This window comes from Capra hircus, chromosome 13 (assembly GCF_001704415.2).
Source record: "Capra hircus breed San Clemente chromosome 13, ASM170441v1, whole genome shotgun sequence".
Lineage (NCBI taxonomy): Eukaryota > Metazoa > Chordata > Mammalia > Artiodactyla > Bovidae > Capra > Capra hircus.
Genome location: NC_030820.1, coordinates 72,426,967 through 72,446,060, shown reverse-complemented (window position 1 = coordinate 72,446,060; position 19,094 = coordinate 72,426,967). Strand labels below are relative to the sequence as shown.

General features: G+C 47.6%; 1 protein-coding gene across 2 annotated transcripts; it reads right to left on the bottom strand.

Moving 5' to 3' along the window:
• On the bottom strand, positions 1,049-17,191 carry TTPAL (alpha tocopherol transfer protein like). Of its 2 annotated transcripts, XM_018057901.1 has the most exons (6): positions 17,093-17,191; positions 13,381-13,418; positions 12,243-12,702; positions 8,497-8,690; positions 6,628-6,738; positions 1,049-4,128 (listed from the first exon to the last, which is right to left on the bottom strand). In XM_018057901.1, the coding sequence occupies exons 2-6, from the start codon at positions 13,393-13,395 to the stop codon at positions 3,850-3,852; spliced, it is 1,059 nt and encodes a 352-aa protein (XP_017913390.1). In that variant the 5' UTR covers positions 13,396-13,418; positions 17,093-17,191; the 3' UTR covers positions 1,049-3,849. The 2 variants fall into 2 exon arrangements, with proteins under 2 accessions (XP_017913390.1, XP_017913391.1); XM_018057902.1 differs by lacking the exon at positions 13,381-13,418.

The window sequence follows — 19,094 nt, the reverse complement described above, 5'->3', positions numbered from 1 at the left end:
CAACAGACTAGTTCCAAATCGGGGAAGAAGTACATCAAGGCTGTATATTGTCACCCTGCTTATTTAACTTATATGCAGAGTACATCATGAGAAATGCTGGGCTGGAGGAAAAAGAAGCTGGAATTAAGACTGCCGGGAGAAATAGCAATAGCCTCCGATATGCAGATGACACCACCCTTATGGCAGAAAGCGAAAAAGAACTAAAGAGCCTCTTGATGAAAGTGAAAGAAGAAAGTGAAAAAGTTGGCTTAAAACTCAGCATTCAAAAAATTAAGATCATGGCATCTGGTCCCATCACTTCATGGCAAACAGATGGGGAAACAATGGAAACAGTGAGACTTTATCTGGGCTCCAAAATCACTGCAGATGGTGACTGCAGCCATGAAATTAAAAGATGCTTGCTCCTTGGAAGAAAAGCTATGACCAACCTAGACAGCATATTAAAAAGCAGAGACTACTCTGCCAACAAATGTCCGTCTAGTCAAAGCTGTAGTTTTCCATATGTATGGATGTGAGAGTTGGACTATAAAGAAAGCTGCACACCAAAGAATTGATGCTTTTGTTTTGGTGGTGTTGGAGAAGATTCTTGAGAGTCCCTAGGACTGCAAGGAGATCAAACCAGCCAGTCATAAAGGAGATCAGTCCTGAATATTCATTGGAAGGACAGATGCTGAAGTTCAAACTCCAGTACTTTGGCCACCTGATGCGAAGAACTGACTCCTTGGAAAAGACCCCAATGCTGGGAAAGATTGAAGGCGGGAGGAGAAGGGGATGACAGAGGATGAGATGGTTGGATGGCATCACCGATGCAATGGACATGAGTTTGAGCAAGCTCTGGGAGTTGGTGAAGGACAGGGAAGCCTGGCGTGCTGTGGTTCATGGAGTAACAAAGAGTTGGACACGACTGAGCGACTGAACTGACTGAAAGAAAGACAGGCTGCTCCTTGTGAAAGCAGGATGAAGTACTAGGGAGCTGAGGCCACCTTTGCCAACAGAAAATCAGAAACTCAAGAGGGGAAGCCAGGGTTGTTGCACTTTTGGCTATTTCTGTAGATTACTCCCAGCCTCTGGCCATGAAAGAACAGAATTCCAGGAAGAAGCACAACTTTCCAGAATTCTGTATAAAAGAGAAGGAAGAACTCCCCAACCCCATTACCCAAGCTTACAGACTCATTTGGAAGCATTAGATGTCAGTTCATTCAGACCTAAACTGCCTAAAGAGTCATTCAGGTGGCGGGGGTGGGGTGGGCGGGGGAGAACAAATCCTCCGATGCCAGGAACAGAGGGTTCAGGGCTCTCAAGTGTAGACCCCCTTCATCATAGGATGATTTAGGGATGTTCAGCAGCTGACCAAGGCCACGTGGCAAAGTAAAGCTGGAACTTGGGTCTCCTGGTTTACTATTTCTTTCCCTTGCGTACAGCACATAGCCCTGAATTGCAGGAAATGTTCCTTTTCAGGTGTCTGAAATGAGTCAGAACTTTTCCCTTAAGTAAAACACTCAGTTCTCCTGGTGTTCAGTTACTTGCTCCATCACTGTCCCCCCAGTGCTGAGTGAAACTCCCAGGGTGCCCCTGTGGTCATTCCCCTGCCCTGCCGAGGCAGCCGTAAAGAGAAGCCAGGCAGAGACCCCCACGTTTTTCACCCAGGGAGGTCCTGCTTTCACAGCTCGGACCAAACCTCCTGAAGTGCCAAAACCACTTGCTCTCCCTGGAGCCAACATAAAACACAGCAGCTCCAGCAGCTCCAGAAGGTAGACAATCCTTGGCTTTGACTCCTTTCGGAAGCTGAACTAAACAGCTCCTTGATCTAACCGGGAAGGTCTGGGAAATGGGTAACACCCCTTCCTGGTCTTTGAGAAATTTCTGGAGATGAGCTTGGCCGTCCCCACGTTAAGACACATGGACAAAGGCAACTGGCCAGGAATGCAATGCACAGTTTAAGCCTTGGAAATTTGGTGGGGCTGTTTGTTTTTTTAATTGTTTTTTTTTTGTTTGTTGTTTGTTTTTTAATCTTTGTCCTCTTTGGGACCTAAGAAAACCTGTGACCAGTTCTCCCAGGCAGTTGGGTTCTGAACTCATTACTACAGCCATCCCACTTGTCCCATTTAGACCTTTCCAGCAATGGTGGTCACACCATCATTGTCATGGCACTGTCTAGACGGGACTAGAGGTAGCCGGGGTGTGTATTTTGACACCTCCCACCCAGCCAGATCCTTAGAGCATCCAAGGTTAGTTTCTATGGTGAAAACAGTTCTTCCCAGAATTGGCACGAATGAGGTAAGTCATTTCCACCAACAACTTCTCCAGACATTTAAAAAAGTGCTAGAGAGAGAGAAATAGCTTATGAACAACTGATTGGCCTTTACATGTCAGAGGACTGTTCTAGTCCTAACTGAGTCATTCAGTTTGCCTGCTGCGCTCTAACAAGTGCACAGAGAGGGTAACACACACAATGCGTGGTACTTGTCACTTTTCAACACCACAGTTTCCATGGAATGAATGAAAGGAAATAGGTCAAAAGCCATCAGATGAACCACCTAATTTGATGCTTGGGCTAAGGCTAAGTTCTTGACAGGAAGGGTCTAAAGTGCTAAAATGCAGGACATGAGAGATAGAAACTCAGGTGGGTTGGGGAGCAGGTGTCCCAGAATAACTTGCCCTTATTTCCAGAGGCCAAATTTTAAGAATGCCAATTAATTTAACCCTTTACCATTGCCAAGTTTAAAATATAAGCCAGAGTCTCCGAGTTGGAAGGAATTCACCCAAGATCATGGGCATCGCATCTGCCTTCACAAAGGCCATCATTTTCAAGTTTAACCCTCCCTGTGAAAGGAAAATGGGTATTGCTGAGTCCACTCATTTCGTTAAAGACAGGGCCAAAACAATGACGCATCCCTCTTGGGAAGGCCCATGCAAACCACAAAAATACAGAATCCAACCACTGGTTTCTAGAGAGTGCTCTTTCTAGGCAGAAAACCAATGTCTAACATTCAATAAATAACCAAATCGCAGAGCCCCATTAGTAGACAAAAGGGCCCTCATCATCACTTCATTCAGCCTCATTTTACAGATGAGAAGGCTGGAGGCCCACAGAGGCTCGTGTGTCCTGTCCACAGAAACACATCTAAGGCTGGGGCCCAGGTCTCATAATTCTTAGGCCAGAATTCTTTTAGCTACACAGGACTGACATCCAGGCTTCTTGGTTGAGTAAACTCATGTGCGTCTAGGATCACGTATGATTCTTTTGAGAACCAGGACTAAGGCTTAATGGGTTCGGGAAAACTTTAAAGTTCTATTGCAAGATTCAGCCCATGAATCCCAAGGGTACATAAGGTCCCTGGTTCCCGAGGTGCTGCTTCTGTCCTCTTGCATGATTCAGTGAAGGTGCTTTCCAGACCCTCAGACTTTCAAGATGAGAGAGGTCTGTAGTCTCTTTGAAGACAATCTCACCATCTTACATGTGGCCCCCTGGCAGGCGTGGTCAAATCGTCTCTCAGGAATGCTCTGCCTGGCCAATCGGGGTTTTCTCCTGGAATGTGGGATCAAAGTGACGTTGGTCCTGATGTTTCTTGCTTTGAGCTCTGTAATTACCAGACACGGCTTCCACGTTCATGGCTGCACACTGGGATTCCAAATATTTTGGAATTGCTGGGGGACTTTCTCCATGTCTTCCAGAGTCATTCAAGCCACCCAAACCTCACCCTGTGGCTCAGAGCTCTCCAGGCTTTTCCCCCATGCTGCAGTTCCGTTCCAAGGAGCAAGACAATCCCTGGCACCTCGAATCCTCCTTGGGCCTCTCCGAAGAAAGAAGGAAAGGTGGTAAAGATGGTGACGTTCGCGGGAGACTGGCTAGTAGCAGGAGTACAGCTGCGATTTCACGGCCCGCATGGAGTCATCACAGGGCGCCTCTGAGCTCAGCCCCTCGGGTGGCGGGGCCTGGCCCAGGATGCTGTCACAGGGAGGGCCCGGCTGGCAGAACTCCCTCACGAAGTCCTCCTCCGAGGCCAGCAGCACCGCATTCCAGGCGGTGATGTCCAGCTCTCCAGCCGTGCCCCCATATTCCCTGGGGAGGATGTTTCTTGGAAGGTTTGTATGGAGAGAGTTCAGGTCAGACCCGTGAAGGAAAAACTACAGAAAACGAAAGGAAAGCACACAAGTCCTTGGGTTACTCAGTAACCTTTACTGGAAGGTGCTCAAACACACGTCTGTTGAATGAAGGAAGGAAGGCTGATGGCAACTCCACTCTTCCAGTGCTGTGAGAAGCTGGAGGATCCTTCATCCTCTTTTCCTCACACCCTGTATCCTGCTAGCTGGTCCTTCAAAATACCTCCAGCATTCTGGCACTTCCCTGCTACCCTAGGGGGACCAGTTCACCATCCCTTCTTACCTGGATTCTCAGAACATCTTCCTCCGTTCTGTGTTTACACCCTTGTCCCACCACAACCTAAGCGCTCTTCAACGTAAGTCAGATCAAGTCACTCCTCTAAAACATGCGGACTTCAGTGCACCCATCTGACGCAGACTAAACGCCAGAGTCCACATGATGGCCCACACGGTCTGGCCCGTTACACCTCTGCCTCCCATTCCTCCCACGCCCCACTGCTGCTCCTCTAGGCCTGCTTCCCCCGCCCCCCGCCCCGCTCAGAGTCCCCCAGATCCCTGTAAGGCTCACTCCCTCATTGCATTCATGTCTTTGCTCAAACACCAACTTCTCAATGACACCACCTCTGACTATCCCATGGAACACTACCACTCCTCTCCTTCCAGAACCTGCTGTCTCCTTTCTCTGCTTTATTTTCTCCATAGCATTAGCACATTCTCATCCTAGATAACAGACATAACTCACTGTCTGTCTCTCTAGAATGTAAGCTTCTTGGGGGTGGAGATTTTGGTCTGTTTTGTTCATTAAGACCATACCTGCACAAAGCTGATCAAAAAATATTTTTGAGTGGATGGATTAACATACAATGGACCAACTGAACAGATTATTGGACACCAGTAAGGTCATTTCATAGATGTAAAAGACCTCATCCAAAGACTGCTTTGGTAAAAGCAGGTTCCAAACAGAAGCTCCAGGAAGCAACATGGGTTCAAACCCAGGGTGGAAGGCCACACCGAGAGGTCCTCAATCCTAACTGTGCATCAGAATCACCTAAGGAAGTCTTAAAAGCACAGGTTCCTGGGCTCTACCCCTGAACCAATGAGTTGAAATCTTTGGGGAAAGGGCCTGGGAATCTGGATTTCAAGTTCCCTCCCTCACAAATGACACTGTACATTTCCTCTTTGAAAGCGAGAACAAAATTAAAGAGTATGTGAGTGACCATAACCATTTTCCTAGGCCTAAGAAAGAAGGAGAAAGATACCACCCATCACATTTCAGTCATGGTCCTCAGAAAGTTTAAAAGATCACTGGCTCTTCAGGATCAGAGGAGGACTATCTTTTTTTTTTTTGGCTGCACCTTTAGGTTAGCAGAATCTTAGCTCCCCAACCAGGGATCGAACCCAGGTCCCCTGGAGTGAAAGTTCAGAGTCCTAATTCCTGGACCACCAGAGACGTCCCCAGACTGTCTTTTTAAAGTGTCACCTATCCTCTCTAACATAAAAATTAAACTATAAACTCACAGATCTCATAAACCTTTATTTACTCTACAAACTTCACGCAGTAAGACAAAGTAAATGGAAAGGCTTAAACAACAATTTAAGCTATAGGGACATTCCTATAGCTTGGATGGTAAAGAATCTGCCTGCAATGCAGGAGACCTGGGTTCAATCCCTGGGTGAGGAAGACCCCCTGGAGAAGGCAATGGCTACCCACTCCAGTATTCTTGCCTGGAGAATCCCATGCACAGAAGAGCCTGGCAGCTCCCACTGTAGGAGCCCTACAGTCCACGGGATCTCAAAAAGTTGGATACAACTGAGCGACAAACACACAAACAACAATTTTAAAGCACAAGGAGCTACAGTCAGAAATTTCCAGGACTCTTTTTAACAGCCTGCCCAATGCCCACCCTTTGCCATGTCCTCATACATAAAATATGATGTTGGTTCACAACGCCCAGGCCAGGATATTAAAAAGCCTAAATGATCATGGAGCAGAGATGCTCCTACAAAAACAACCCTGGGTCTGCTCTCTCTACAGTCAAGTATTATTTTCCCATTAATTTTATCTTCTCCTCAGAGAAAAGACTGTTCACTTATTTTATCTGAAACCCTGTACTTTCCAACTTAGTAGTCCCAGGCAAGAATAATAAACTGGGCTTCTCCGGTGGCCTAGTGGTTAAGAATCTGTCTGCTAATGAAGAGGCCATGGGTTAGATTCCTGATCCGGGAAGATCCCACGTGCCATGGAGCAACTAAGTGTGGCCCAGCTACGGAACCAGCACTCTAGAGCCCACGAGCCACAGCTGCTGAGCCCATGTGCGTGGAGCCTGTGCTCTGCAACGAGAGAAGCCACTGCAATGAGAAGACCACGCACAGCAATGAAGACCCAGTGAAACAAAACATAATAAATACGTAAATCTTAAAAAAAAAAAGAATAAGCTACGTTTATAGTTGTTGCAATAAATTTAGAGATGTCACAGAAAAGGAAGCATAAAAAAAAGTATCGTTGACAGGATCATCACTTACTCTGTTTGCTATCTTCTCCTTCAGAAATGGTTTTATGATGGCAAAAATACCTTTAAATATTCGAGGTTCATTCACTACATGGACTGCTTTGATCCGAATGGGGAAACCGTCCTGTCGGGGAAGGGAAGGGAATGTTAGAATCCCGATGTTAGAATCTGCAAACTGTCAGTTACCACAGCCTGCCTTCCCCATTTTTAGCCCCAACATCAGTCTGGTCTGATTCTCCCAGTCTCTTCAAAGACAGCCCAAGTCAGGGCTAGACAGGAAGATGGGTCTCAGGCAAAGAGTCTATCTAAGGACCCAGAGCTGGCTTAGGAAAGGGTTAGGCAAGCAGGTGCATAGCTGCCCTTCTTAGGGCAAAAAAGCAGTCTGAGCCTGTGTGGATGGATCTAACAAATATCAGGCCTTCTAGATCAGTGTTGCCCAAAGTGTATTTCTCAGAATGTTACTAGCGTGTGATGCAAAAAGGGTTCTCTGGTAAACAACTGAGTTTGAGAAATAGTAGACTAAATACAGTCAAACAGGTTTCCTTAACTGCGGGACCGGTCAGGCTTTCAGTATGCAAATGTTTATGTTGAAATTCACAAGAAAGGGGCATGCTATGCTGTATTTCCCAAACACACTTAACCCTGCAACATTTTTTTGTCCCCCAGACCATCTTACAGGACTAGAAACCTCAGGCTTTCAGTATGCAAATGTTTATGTTGAAATTCACAAGGGGCATGCTATGCTGTATTTCCCAAACACACTTAACCCTGGAACATTTTTTGTCCCCCAGACCATCTTACAGGACTAGAAAACCACTGATTGATGCATTATCCTGACATTTGAATCTGCACAATATTTGGCAGAAGCAAAGAAGAGTGGAAGCTAAGGGAAGCCCGAATATTACCTCCACGCCAGAATTCACATTTCTGATAATGACTGGAAGTGACACTTAAATGTTTAAATAATCAGCCTGGTGCGCAAGACAGGCTCAAACACCATGGAATTTGATGGGGGAGAATCGTGGGATCACTGGTGCCCCACAGCTCACAGGAGACAGTACCCCATCGACTGGGTCTGATGAACACGGGTCCAGGCTGCCAGATTACATCCTGAAGGTTTCCTCTTCTATCAACAAGGAAAGATAACTCTTACCTTGTCTATCTCAGAGGATTCCCTGAAGGATCGAATGGCTTACCATGACTGTAAGTGTGCTTTGCAGCAACAATGATATATTGGACAGCACACGGAATTATAGTCATTATTTTGTAATAACTTTTAATGGAGTATAATCTAGAAAAATACTGAATCATTCTGCTGTACCCCTTAAACTAACATCATACTGTAAATCAACTATATACTTCAATTAAAAAAATAAGCACTTGGCATGTGCAAACCATCTCACACACTGCAGATGCATGAGGAACTTTATGGTTGCCAGAGACTTGTTCTGAAATGCACAACATGAGGTGTGAAAAGCATCTGACCCAAACAGCCCAGCAGGGTTCCCTGCGCCCAGATACTACAGAAAAAAGGAGAGACTCCATGACCTCAGCAGAAATGTCTCAGTTCCATCTGTCGAGAATTTCTCTGTCTTCGGGGCCAAAAAAACCCCCCAAACAAACAAACAAAAAAAGCATAAAGCATTTCTCTGGTTTTTGGGCTCTTGTCCTAAAATTGATTTTGCCCAGTAACTACTGGAGACCTTAATGAGAATGAGTGGTGAACGGACTTTAACATTTCTTCCCATAATGCTTTTGTATTGTCCTGACTGTGGGGAGGCGTGGGAGATGGGGTTTGTGTATTAAGTGGAATTGGAGGTAGACAGGGCCCTGGGAAAGACAAACAGCCACAGGACAGGTACATGACAGATAGGAGCCATACCTGAAGGATGCCAATCACCTTTTTGGCTATAAAAGGGCCAAAATGAGATGCCTTTGATAAGCTCACTCCTTTGTAGTCTGCAAGAATTACAATTCCATTCACCTGGGTTTCTTCAGACTGAATGAGTTTCTCTAATGTCAGGTATATGGCTCGGATGTTTTCCGTAATTGGGTAGTTGCTCGGGATCCACCTGTCTAAGTTCGTAAAGATGGACAGTATGTTACAGAAATGAATACACACACGTAATCAGATAGGCCAGGATTTATCTCCTTCCTAAACTGTTGCTTAAAAATGGAAAAGAATTCTACTGGCATGACTATTTAGATCTTTAAGTGGGAGCTGATGCTTCTTGACTCCAAACATAGCAGCACATTCTGAAATGGAAAAGCAATTGAGTGTTGAAGATGAAATCGTGAGCTCTGAAGTCAGACGCACCTGGGGGTTTGAATCTTCCTAGCTGTATGACCTTGGGCAAGTTTTCTCCTCATTCTGGGCCTACGTCTCCTCCTAAGTAGAATGGGATGATAATGCTTGCCTTAATGGACATGCACGCCTTCTGCCATCATAAATGCCCTTATCTTCGTAAGACCACCCTCATCTTCCTTGGGGGGAACTACTTCTTCCCATGCTAGCCATACTGAGTGTGTAAAGTGACTTCACTCCTGGGTCCAGAGGTGGGCTTGGCCAGTGTGGGCACAGTATCCTCTTGGCCACAGCAAGTAATCCAAGTGAGGTCAAGCAGAAGCACAGGGACTCAATTCTTGGCCCCAAAGGACCTGGGCCCTTCGGAAAGAGAAGATCTCTCTTCTCTCTTGTAGTGGTGAGGCTGGGAGCCTGAGACCCAGGGACCCATGAGGCAAGAGCTGGTCCGAGGATGAAGCCCAGACCAAGGACAGCAGAGATGCAGATGGGTTCCCAATGGTGTAGCTTGAACAAACTCCCCTTTCCAGGCTGGTTGCTCCCTTGATGCTCCCCATCTTTCTCTCTTTGGGGAAAAGATGAGAATGACAACTTTTGAGTGTTAACTACTATTCTCAAGAAAATCCCACCAAGATATGTGTGTCTCTTTTATCTCAGAAAGATAAAACTCCACTGGATCGTCCCCAGTGCGATTTGTGACATGTGCAAAATTTCTATTCAAAAAAACCTTTGTCCAAAAATTGTGCCAGCTTGCTGTTTGTAGTGCTGCCAATTAAACCTGCTTCTACAGACTGGCTGTCATCCTTTCCAGTCACGTATGTCTCAAAAGAGCTTACAAAAAGGCAAACCCAACACCTCCCAGCTTTCACATTAAAGTGAAGGGAAAGTTGTTCAGTCGTGTCCGACTCTTTGCAACCCCATGAACTATACAATCCATGGAATTCTCCAGGCCAGAATACCAGAGTGGATAGAGGTTCCCTTCTCCAGGGGATCTTCCCAACCTAGGGATCAAACACAGGTCCCCCACATTGCAGGCAGATTCTTTACCAGCTGAGCCACCAGGGGAGCTAGTTGAGAACAAAAGTCTGTCTGCCTCCTGCTAAAATGATGAGTTGGTGGGGAGGTGTTCAAACCTGCTCCAGACATATGGGGGGGCAGGGGGAATCCATCTCAGGAGCTAAGAGTTGAAACCACGCAAGCAAAGAGGCAAAACCAGTGTGGTAACATCTGATTGTTTTGTAATATTCATATGAGTTGAGTACAGAGGAGCAGCAGAAACTCCTGTCGACTGGTTTCTAGGTTTCCTGGTGCCCTGATTGCTCGACCACCTTGTTCATTGTAAAATGCATGCATGCATGCTCTGTTGCTCAGCCGTGTCCAGTTCTTTGCAACCCATGGACAGCAGCTTGCCAGGCTTCTCTGTTCATGGAATTTTCCAGAAGAGACTACTGGATTGGATTGCTGTTTCCTCCCCCAAGGGATCTTCCCAACCCAGGGGTGGAACCCATGTCTCCTGCATTGGCAGGCAGACTCTTTACCACTGAGTCACCTGGGAAGCCCTGTTTTAATATGAACACCCCCTAATTTTGGAAAACACCTAAAGCAGCAGGTAAAGCAGTTAACACTGTGCCTGGTACATAGAAAAGGCTGGTCTCCCAGCAAGCTTTGGTAAATGACTAAAGGAAATGGTAACGTGGGGTCTCAAGGCAGAGGGAGGGTTCCACTCCCCATCAGCTGTCCCTTCAAGAAGTATTTGCACAGGAGCAGAAAGGGTGGCCAGCAGGTTCTCATGTTCCTGGCATGTTTGGGAAGAAGAACACAGCCATCTTACTTTCACATTTGCTCTCAGCTCGGCTCTGATGGAAAATATTGAGGCAGGGGAAGAGCAGAGAACTCTCCTGAGTGTACTATGTATTCAGGGTCAGGGAAGAAGGAGAAGACGACAGAGAATCAGAATGCTTGAGTTCCAGGACCCCTTGGTCTCTCTGTTAACCAAAAAGTCTTCTCTGGCGTTTCTGATACTTTGGTGGGGGAGGGAACAGGGAGAAAACTACCCCCACTGCAAACTACTGCACCAAGGAAATGTCAGGTGTTTCAGTTACCATCATGCACTGCTGAGATGGAGAAGTGCATCTGAAGTGAAGCTTTTCACTGACTTCACAAAGCAGAGGGGCGAGGGGAGAAGTCAGAGGAGGCAGGCAGACACTGATACCTGTACCTCACCTGCTCACTAAGGAGTGACAGGGTGGGCGTGGGGGTGTCCTGGCAGCCCTGCTCAGACCTGATGACCAGGGTTGCTTTCTCAGATCACCAGCTTCCCAACCCTAGAAATCTGGAATCTGCACTGAAGGAACTTAGTTGGGTGGCCAGGTAAACCTGGGAGCTGAGGGGTGTACAGAGGGATCAAAAGCCAGTACTCGGACAGAAGTGTGTAGGAGACGTGCAAAGGGCAGCAGAAAACGTGGCCCAGGGGGACACACAGACAGACCATCAGAAGCAGAGACAGGAGAACGGTGGTCTCGGCTCCTGTCCTCTGAGGAAGGATTCTGGGTCTAGCTCCCGACTGGCGAGCACCGTGCTCCCTCAGCTCTCTGGTGCTGTGCTCCCGGCTGCTTAGACTACATCCTCCCTTTGTCTTAAGTCAGTAGAGCAGGGTTCTGTTCTCCTGTGGTCAAAAGAGCCTTGACTAAGGCCAGGAGGGGACAAAAGGGAATAAGGCAGACAGGCAGACAGACAGACACAGACACACAAACACACACACACACACACACACACAGAGGAGCCTTGATTAAGGCTAGGAGGGGACAAAAGGGAATAAGGCAGACATATAGACAGACAGACAGACAGACAGACAGACAGACAGACACACACACACACACACACACACACACACACAGCCTTGATTAAGGCCAGGAGTGGACAAAAGGGAATAAGGCAGACATATAGACAGACAGACAGACAGACAGACAGACAGACACACACACACACACACACACACACACACAGCCTTGATTAAGGCCAGGAGGGGACAAAAGGGAATAAGGCAGACATATAGACAGACAGACAGACAAACACACACACACACACACACACACACACACACACAGAGGAGCCTTGATTAAGGCCAGGAGGGGACAAAAGGGAATAAGGCAGACATATAGACAGACACACACACACACACACACACACAAGAGCCTTGACTAAGGCCAGGAGGGGACTAAAGGGAATAAGACGCACACACACGCGCACACAGAGCGCCCTGGGCAGACACACCCCAAACTGTACCCACGCCCATCCCTCCCCCGCGCCCCCAGCGAGCACCGTACCTGGGCGGAGGCAGAGGACGTGGCAGCCCCTGGGGTCGGTGTGCGGCAGCACCGTGAGGAAGCCGGAGGCCAGGACCTCCTTCAAGGCGGAAGGCCGCAGGTTGTTGAAGACTTCGGGCCAGCTTCTCCGGCAGCTGTGGTAGTTGACGAGCAGCTGGAGGGCCCGGTCATAGTCAAACTTGCGGGCGCGGAGGAAGCGCAGCAGGAAGGCGTCCTCCAGCGAGGTGCTCAGGTTGGGGCACTCCTTGCGCACCATGTCCCGCAGAGCCTGCACGTCGCGGAGCCTCCATTCCGGCTTCTCCTGCAGCTCCTCCCTGGCTTTGGCCACCAGGTCCTCGGTCAGCGAGCACACGTAGCCGGCGGGGGCGGAAGGCGGCGGCAGCTCATTTTCCGAAAGCGAGGCCGCGGAAGGGCTGGTTCTCAGCGAGTCACTTTCTTCTGACATTAGCTCCCAGGATCCCTGCAAATCAGAAGCCCTGCCTGATGCCGAGAAAGCCCGGCACTGGCATCGGTCACTCCAAACCCCTGAGCAGCGTGAGGGAGGGGGGCAGAGATGCTGTCGTCAAGCCGAAGTCCTCAGAACAGTGGTTCTCTCCTGGAGGAGTATCTGAACCACAGTCCGGTCCAGTCCAGCCCAGCCCCGGGGCAGCTCCAGCAGGATACACACATCCCTCGTCACACACACACCTTGCTCCAGCACCCCTCATCACACACACACACACACACACACACACCTTGCTCCAGCACCCCTCATCACACACACACACACACACACACACACACACCTTGCTCCAGCACCCCTCATCACATACACAGACACACAGACACACACACACACACACACACCTTGCTCCAGCACCCCTCATCACACACACACACACCTTGCTCCAGCAGGATACACACCCCTTGCTCACAGAGGTATGATCATCACACACACACACCCCCCCATGCTCACAGAGGTATGAACAGGTGCTTGACCTTACTGGTAATTAAAGAAATGGAAACTAAAACACCTTTGAATCTCAGATTAGCAAAAATACAAAACAGGGATTCTGATGGGCTTGTTGTTGGGAGAATGAATTGACATAGCCTCTTGAGGGCAGTGTGTCAATAGTTATCAAGATTCCAAACCACATACCCTTACAGATGTCATATGGTATCATTTACATGTGGAATCTAAAAAAAAAAAGGGACACAAATGAACTTATTTACAAAACAGACTCACAGACGTAGAAAACCAACTTATGGTTACCAAAGGGGGAAAGATAGGAGGGATAAATTAGGAACTTGTGATTAAGAGATACACACTGCTATATGTAAGACAGATAATCAATAAGGTCTACAAGGACTATATTCAGTATCCTATAATACCCTGTACTGGAAAAGAAACCGAATACATATGTATAAATGTATCATTCTGCTATATACCTGAAACATTATAAACTGGCTATACTTCAAATAAAAAAATATGCTTTGGCCCAACCGTCCATTTCTATGTATTTATATGTGTTTGTAAAATATGGATGATCATTACAAGTATTAACTGTAATGGCAAAAGACTGAAAATACTTTACCTCCATCTCCTTGTTGGAGACTAGTTAAATAATATTACCACATGCCCGGACATGTTAAGGAAAAAGAAAGCAGGTTGCAGGAAAGTATGAAAAGAAAGACTTGTATTTATATTTTAAAAATACATACTTGTGAATGCACCTGAAATTTTTGGAAGAAAAGTACAAGAAAACTGTTAACCATGGTTCCCTTTAAGCAACAGAACCAGACACTGAACATTTAAGAGAAAAGGAGACTCTTCACTGTCCTTTAAAATTTTTTTACCATACCCACACATGACTTGGCATGGCGGCTGTAAAACTGATCAGATCTCCTGCGGGGGTGGAACCTAACTGATGGGTGTTCCCAGCTCTGTCCCTCTGGATCCACCACCCAGTGGACGTACACTTCCCAGACTGTCTCCAGCCAATGAATTAGTGAAACGTAGGACTCCTCAAACAGGCAACTTTAACCTTGAGGATCCCCTATCAGCCTGGCCGAGTCTTTACTGCAGTCCAAGACTTCTTGCCCAAACCTCCTGCACAGGGACCAGGCTCACATAGCTGTCTGAAGCTCTCCCTGATTTCTCCAGTTTCCCCTCCCTTTTATGTGTTGCCTCCATTAAATGTCTTCCATCTGTACTCTCACCCTAGTGTCTGTTTCTTAGAAGAGCTGAACTAACACACTTATTAAATGAAAAACCAAAACAAAAGAAACCAACACAGCTGCCTTAGATATTCTAGGAATAAGGTCCCAGCAAGGTTGCCCAGTTCTGAAGCCCAAGCTCTTCTGTCCATGGGCTGTCATTCTTCCCCCACTCTGAGCTGAACAAGGCAGGCAGGGGTCATCTCGGGGCCTCTGTGCGTAGCCAGTCTTCCCCACAGGCCACAGCAGCCACAGTGACCAGGCCACTTCCTCCAAATCTTAGGTCTGCCCACTCTGTCGCTCGTGTGCTAACCTCCAGCCCTACCCAGCTTCTTTCACTTTCTCCCAAAGGTGGTTTTCTTGTCTTTGCACATCCTGTTTTCTCTGACTAGCAGGCTCTTCCTTCAGTGCCTCTAGCCAATACCAATTCACCCCATTAGATGTCACTTCATGCATTCAACAGATACCAAGCACTTAATAGGTACCAGGCCCTTGACCAGGCACTGGGGGATACAGCAGTGAGCAAAGAAAAAATCCTGCCTTCACTGAGCTTACATTTTCATTAGGGAGACAGAATATAAGCAAAATAAATTGTATAGTCTACTAGAAGATGATAAGGGCTATGGAGAGAAATAAAGCAGGCAAGGGGGTTGCAGGTAAGGGGGCTGGATATACCTGGAGATAGGAGGTGCAGTTTTAAGTAAGGTGATCAGGGAAGTCTGCACCCTGATCAAGTGACATGTGTGCAAAGATGAAGGAGATCAGGGAGCAAGCCATGTAGGTCTCGGGGGAGGAAAGTGCAAAGCCTGAGGCAGGACCATGCCTGGCTTTATCAAGGAATAGGGAGGAGACAAGTATAGCAAGAGCCAAATGCACAAGGCAGAGAGTATTAGCAGATGGATTTAGAGAGGAACTGGGGTCCCAACTGGTACTGGGCTTTGTAGGCCAGTAAGAGCTTAGTTACTCTGACTTTGGAGGGTTTTGAGTAGAGTGACATGATCGGATTTAGATTTTAAAAGGATCACTGGGTTGTCTTGAGAATGTAAGAGGATGGCTGTAAGACGATGAGGACAGCAGCAAAGAGACCATTTAGAGGCCACTGAAAGCCAGGTCAGGGATGACCGGCTTTGAAGCAGGGAAGACGTCTCTCTCGGACTCCCGTCAGTTTAGGAGCACCCGGCGCCCCCTGCAGGAACTCTATGGCATAGCACTTCTCTCACTGGCAATTGTAGGCAATTTGTGTGCAATATCCACAACTGTCTTGTTTATCACCATAAACACAGCACTTAACAGGGTGTCAGCACATAGCCTGCGCTGCATAAATTTTTTTTGAGTGCGTTTAATCTGCTTGGCAGAGGTATGCTGGGTGAGGAAGAGATCAACAATCATGGTTCACAGGCCCCACCCTGGGCTCTGTTTTCTTGGGAGTCGCCAACAGATGCCTGTAATTCCAATTCATTACTTAGCCAGAAAACTGACTGTAATGTCCATGCACTACAGACCTAGACTCAAAGTCCCACTCCCACCTTTCCTCCTCTCAACGCACATTAAATGTCAGTCAAAACAAATGATCAAACTAATGAACACCTCATGCATTTCTGATACCTCTGTCTGGGAGTTTCTTCATTTGTTTCCAAACAGGCCTAGCTTCAAAGTCACCTCCTCTATGAAGCCTTCCTTCACTTCTCCAGGGTAACTCCAGTGTCCCACAGCACTCGGTTCCTATTTCTCTTTTAGAAACTGCAGTCCAGTGTCATGTGTGTTTATCCGAAACTCTTCTGGAGTCAGTTTTACCCATCTATTCATTTATCAAATAACTACTGATCACCTGTGGCAGGCACTATGCTTAGAAGTGCTGGGCACACAGCAATGTTCAATATAATTGCTTGCTTTATGAAATTTAACTCAGTGGAATGATGACAAGAGATAACATGTTCATGCATGCTTTATCATGTATGGAGCACTATGATAAGCACTTTACATCCATCTCTCGTTTAATCTTCACAGTATTTTGGTGAGAACACTAATACTGTTACTATTTCACCAAGGGGGAATCTGCACACTAGAATGTGAATTTCATGGGAGCAGACAAATTGCCTCTCACATTCATTGCTCTCCCCAGTGCTTGGACCATGACGGTGCTCTGTAAATAACAGTGGATGAGAGAGGTTAAGGGCCCAAGGGTACCCATCGAGTGAGGCAGAGCAAAGACGTGTTCAGCCCCACACTGGGCTCCACGCTGCACCTAGAGCTTCCAGTTTAATCTCCAGGGCCCTGGCGGTATCGAATACAGAGCACGACTCGGTCAGTCTGGTGAAGGAATCGATGGGTGGGCATATAGATGGGTGCAAACACCATTTGTTAGGAGGAAGCCGAGAACCTTCCTCACTTGGAGCCTAACATTCTTCGAGCATCACCTTCCTCCCCACCCTCCCCCAAGGAGAGGTCAGGAATCCACCGTTCTTGGAGCCCCAAGAGCCCCCACGCCCCGTCGACAACCCTCCAAGGCCCCCCACTTCCGGTTGTCACCCCTTCCCCAGGGGTCCCCGTTTCCTGGGGTCTCTCCCTACGCGGGTACCCCACTTCCGGTCATCCCTCCCTCTCGGGGGTCCCTCTCCCCGGTCCCTCGGGCACACGGGCTCCTGGGCACTCACCGGCCCGGCTACGGGGCGGAGCGCGGGTCAATCGGCGGCGGGAGCCTCGTCCGGCAGCGCGCACAGAACCGACCCGCACTCCCTGCCCAGCCGGCCCGGCCGCTCGCGCCGGAAGTGACGTACACAGAGTGTGGGCGGCGGGGCCCCGCCCCCGTGAGTGCGCATGTGCGACCTTTCCTTGACAGGCAAGCGTTGAGTCCCCACCCGGTGGCCGAAACCGCGCCGTGGGGTCCTGAACCTGGGGAGAGGGTGGCTTCGAGGCACAGGTTTCGGTGGCATAGCTGGGAAAGCTGAGGACTCGAGAAGGAAGGAAAGGAGCTGCCGTTTACCAAGAATATATTAACTATGTTATCTGGTGTATTACATTCGTCACCTCATTAGATTCTGAAACGGAATCCTGCTATTTTATGAAAGGGAAACGGAGTCAACCAATGAAGTATAGGGCTTCAAACCTAGACCTCAGGGTTAGCATTTCAGAATTCCAGAGCTGCCGCCAGGACTGGCTGCTCCAAGGGTTAAAACTACAATACAGGACCGACATCTGTCTGTCTTTAGCCAAGTGACTTTGAACTTGTCTCCTCAAGTCTTCCTCCTAAGGAGTCTTCCTCCTTAGGCCTCCTTTCCCTCATTTGTAACATGATTCTTGCTCTGGAATCTTGATTCAGTAGTTCTTTGCTTCCTGCTTTGGTGTTCATGAAGTCCGTTTCAGAAAATGGTAACCTCAAAAAGGCTTTACTAGCCTTCTGACCGCAGTCCATTAAAATCCTCAGCGCCCTCCACCTCCCCGCCCATATATTTTGTACAGTTTTTGAGACAATATCCTAGGTCCCTCTTTCAAGCAGAATAATACTGATGTCCTGGTAAAGACAGTGAAACGCTTTGGGGGGAGAAATTGTGTGGTCCAGGAGGACTCAAGAGCCCAAAGCAGTATCTAGGAGATGGCTTTAAACAATCTAGCCCCTTTCTTACCCCTGGAGCAAGAGGAATCCCAGGGAGATGGGAACTGACATAGGTGGCCCAGAAGAACACAGAAGTTTCTGCTAGATGTTAAATGGGCTGGGAGCAGGGCGCAAGGATCTTGGGCGTTCGGCGTTTTCGTTCCTGCTCTGACTACCACTTCTGGGATAAAGTACAGAAGGCTCAATTAAAGTTGAATATCTTCATACAAACAAGAATTTCTTTTTAAGTATGCAATTTTGGGGGTGTACTTATACTATAAATTGTTGTCTATCAGAAATTCAAATTTCACTGGGCATCCTGAGTTTTTTTTTTTTTAATTAAAAAATTATTTTGGGGGCCATGCCACACAGCTTGTGGGTTTTTAGTTCCCTGCGCGTTTATGTTCAGTTGCTTCAGTTGTGTCCATCTCTGTGCGACTCTACGGACTTCAGCCCATCACAAACCTCTGTCCATGGGATTTTTCAGGCAAAAATACTAGAGTGGGTTGCCATACACTTCTCCATCCAGAGATCGAATCCGCGTCTACCTGAGTCTCCTGCATTCCAGGTGGATTCTTTACCGCTGAGCCACAGGGGAAGCCCCTTTAGTTCCGTTAGTTCCCCTGCCACTCAGCAATAAGAGCATGAAGTCCCAGCCACTGGACTGCCAGGGAATTCCTGGGTGTCCTATGTTTTTTGTTTGTTTGTTTGTTTCCCTAAATCTATGTTTTAGTTTACTATTGCTGCTATCAAAAATTATTACAAACTTACTGGCTTGAAATGACACAAATGTATTCCCTTATAGTTCTGCAGGTCAGAAAGTCTAAAGTCCAGGTGTTGTCAGGGTTGTATTCTCTCTGGTGACTTTACCTGGCATGGGCTGAAGGGATTGGGTTGGGGGGTGGTCATGCATCTTCTTGCCCCTTTAGCTCCCAGAGGCTGCTAGCATTCCATAGCTCTTCTTGAATCACTTCAACCTTTACTTCTGGTGTCACATCTATTGCTGACTCTGATCTTCCTGCCTGCCTCTTTAAAAATATTTTTTAAAAAATTTTCTTCTGGTA

Excerpts from the sequence above, each read along its gene's own strand:
- TTPAL (XM_018057901.1), bottom strand. Across the intron at positions 8,691-12,242 it reads CGTCCTCTGCCTCCGCCCAG|ACAGGTGGATCCCGAGCAAC; the intron begins GTACGGTGCTCG and ends TTACGAACTTAG. Across the intron at positions 4,129-6,627 it reads AGGAGAAGATAGCAAACAGA|TTTTTCCTTCACGGGTCTGA; the intron begins GTAAGTGATGAT and ends CGTTTTCTGTAG.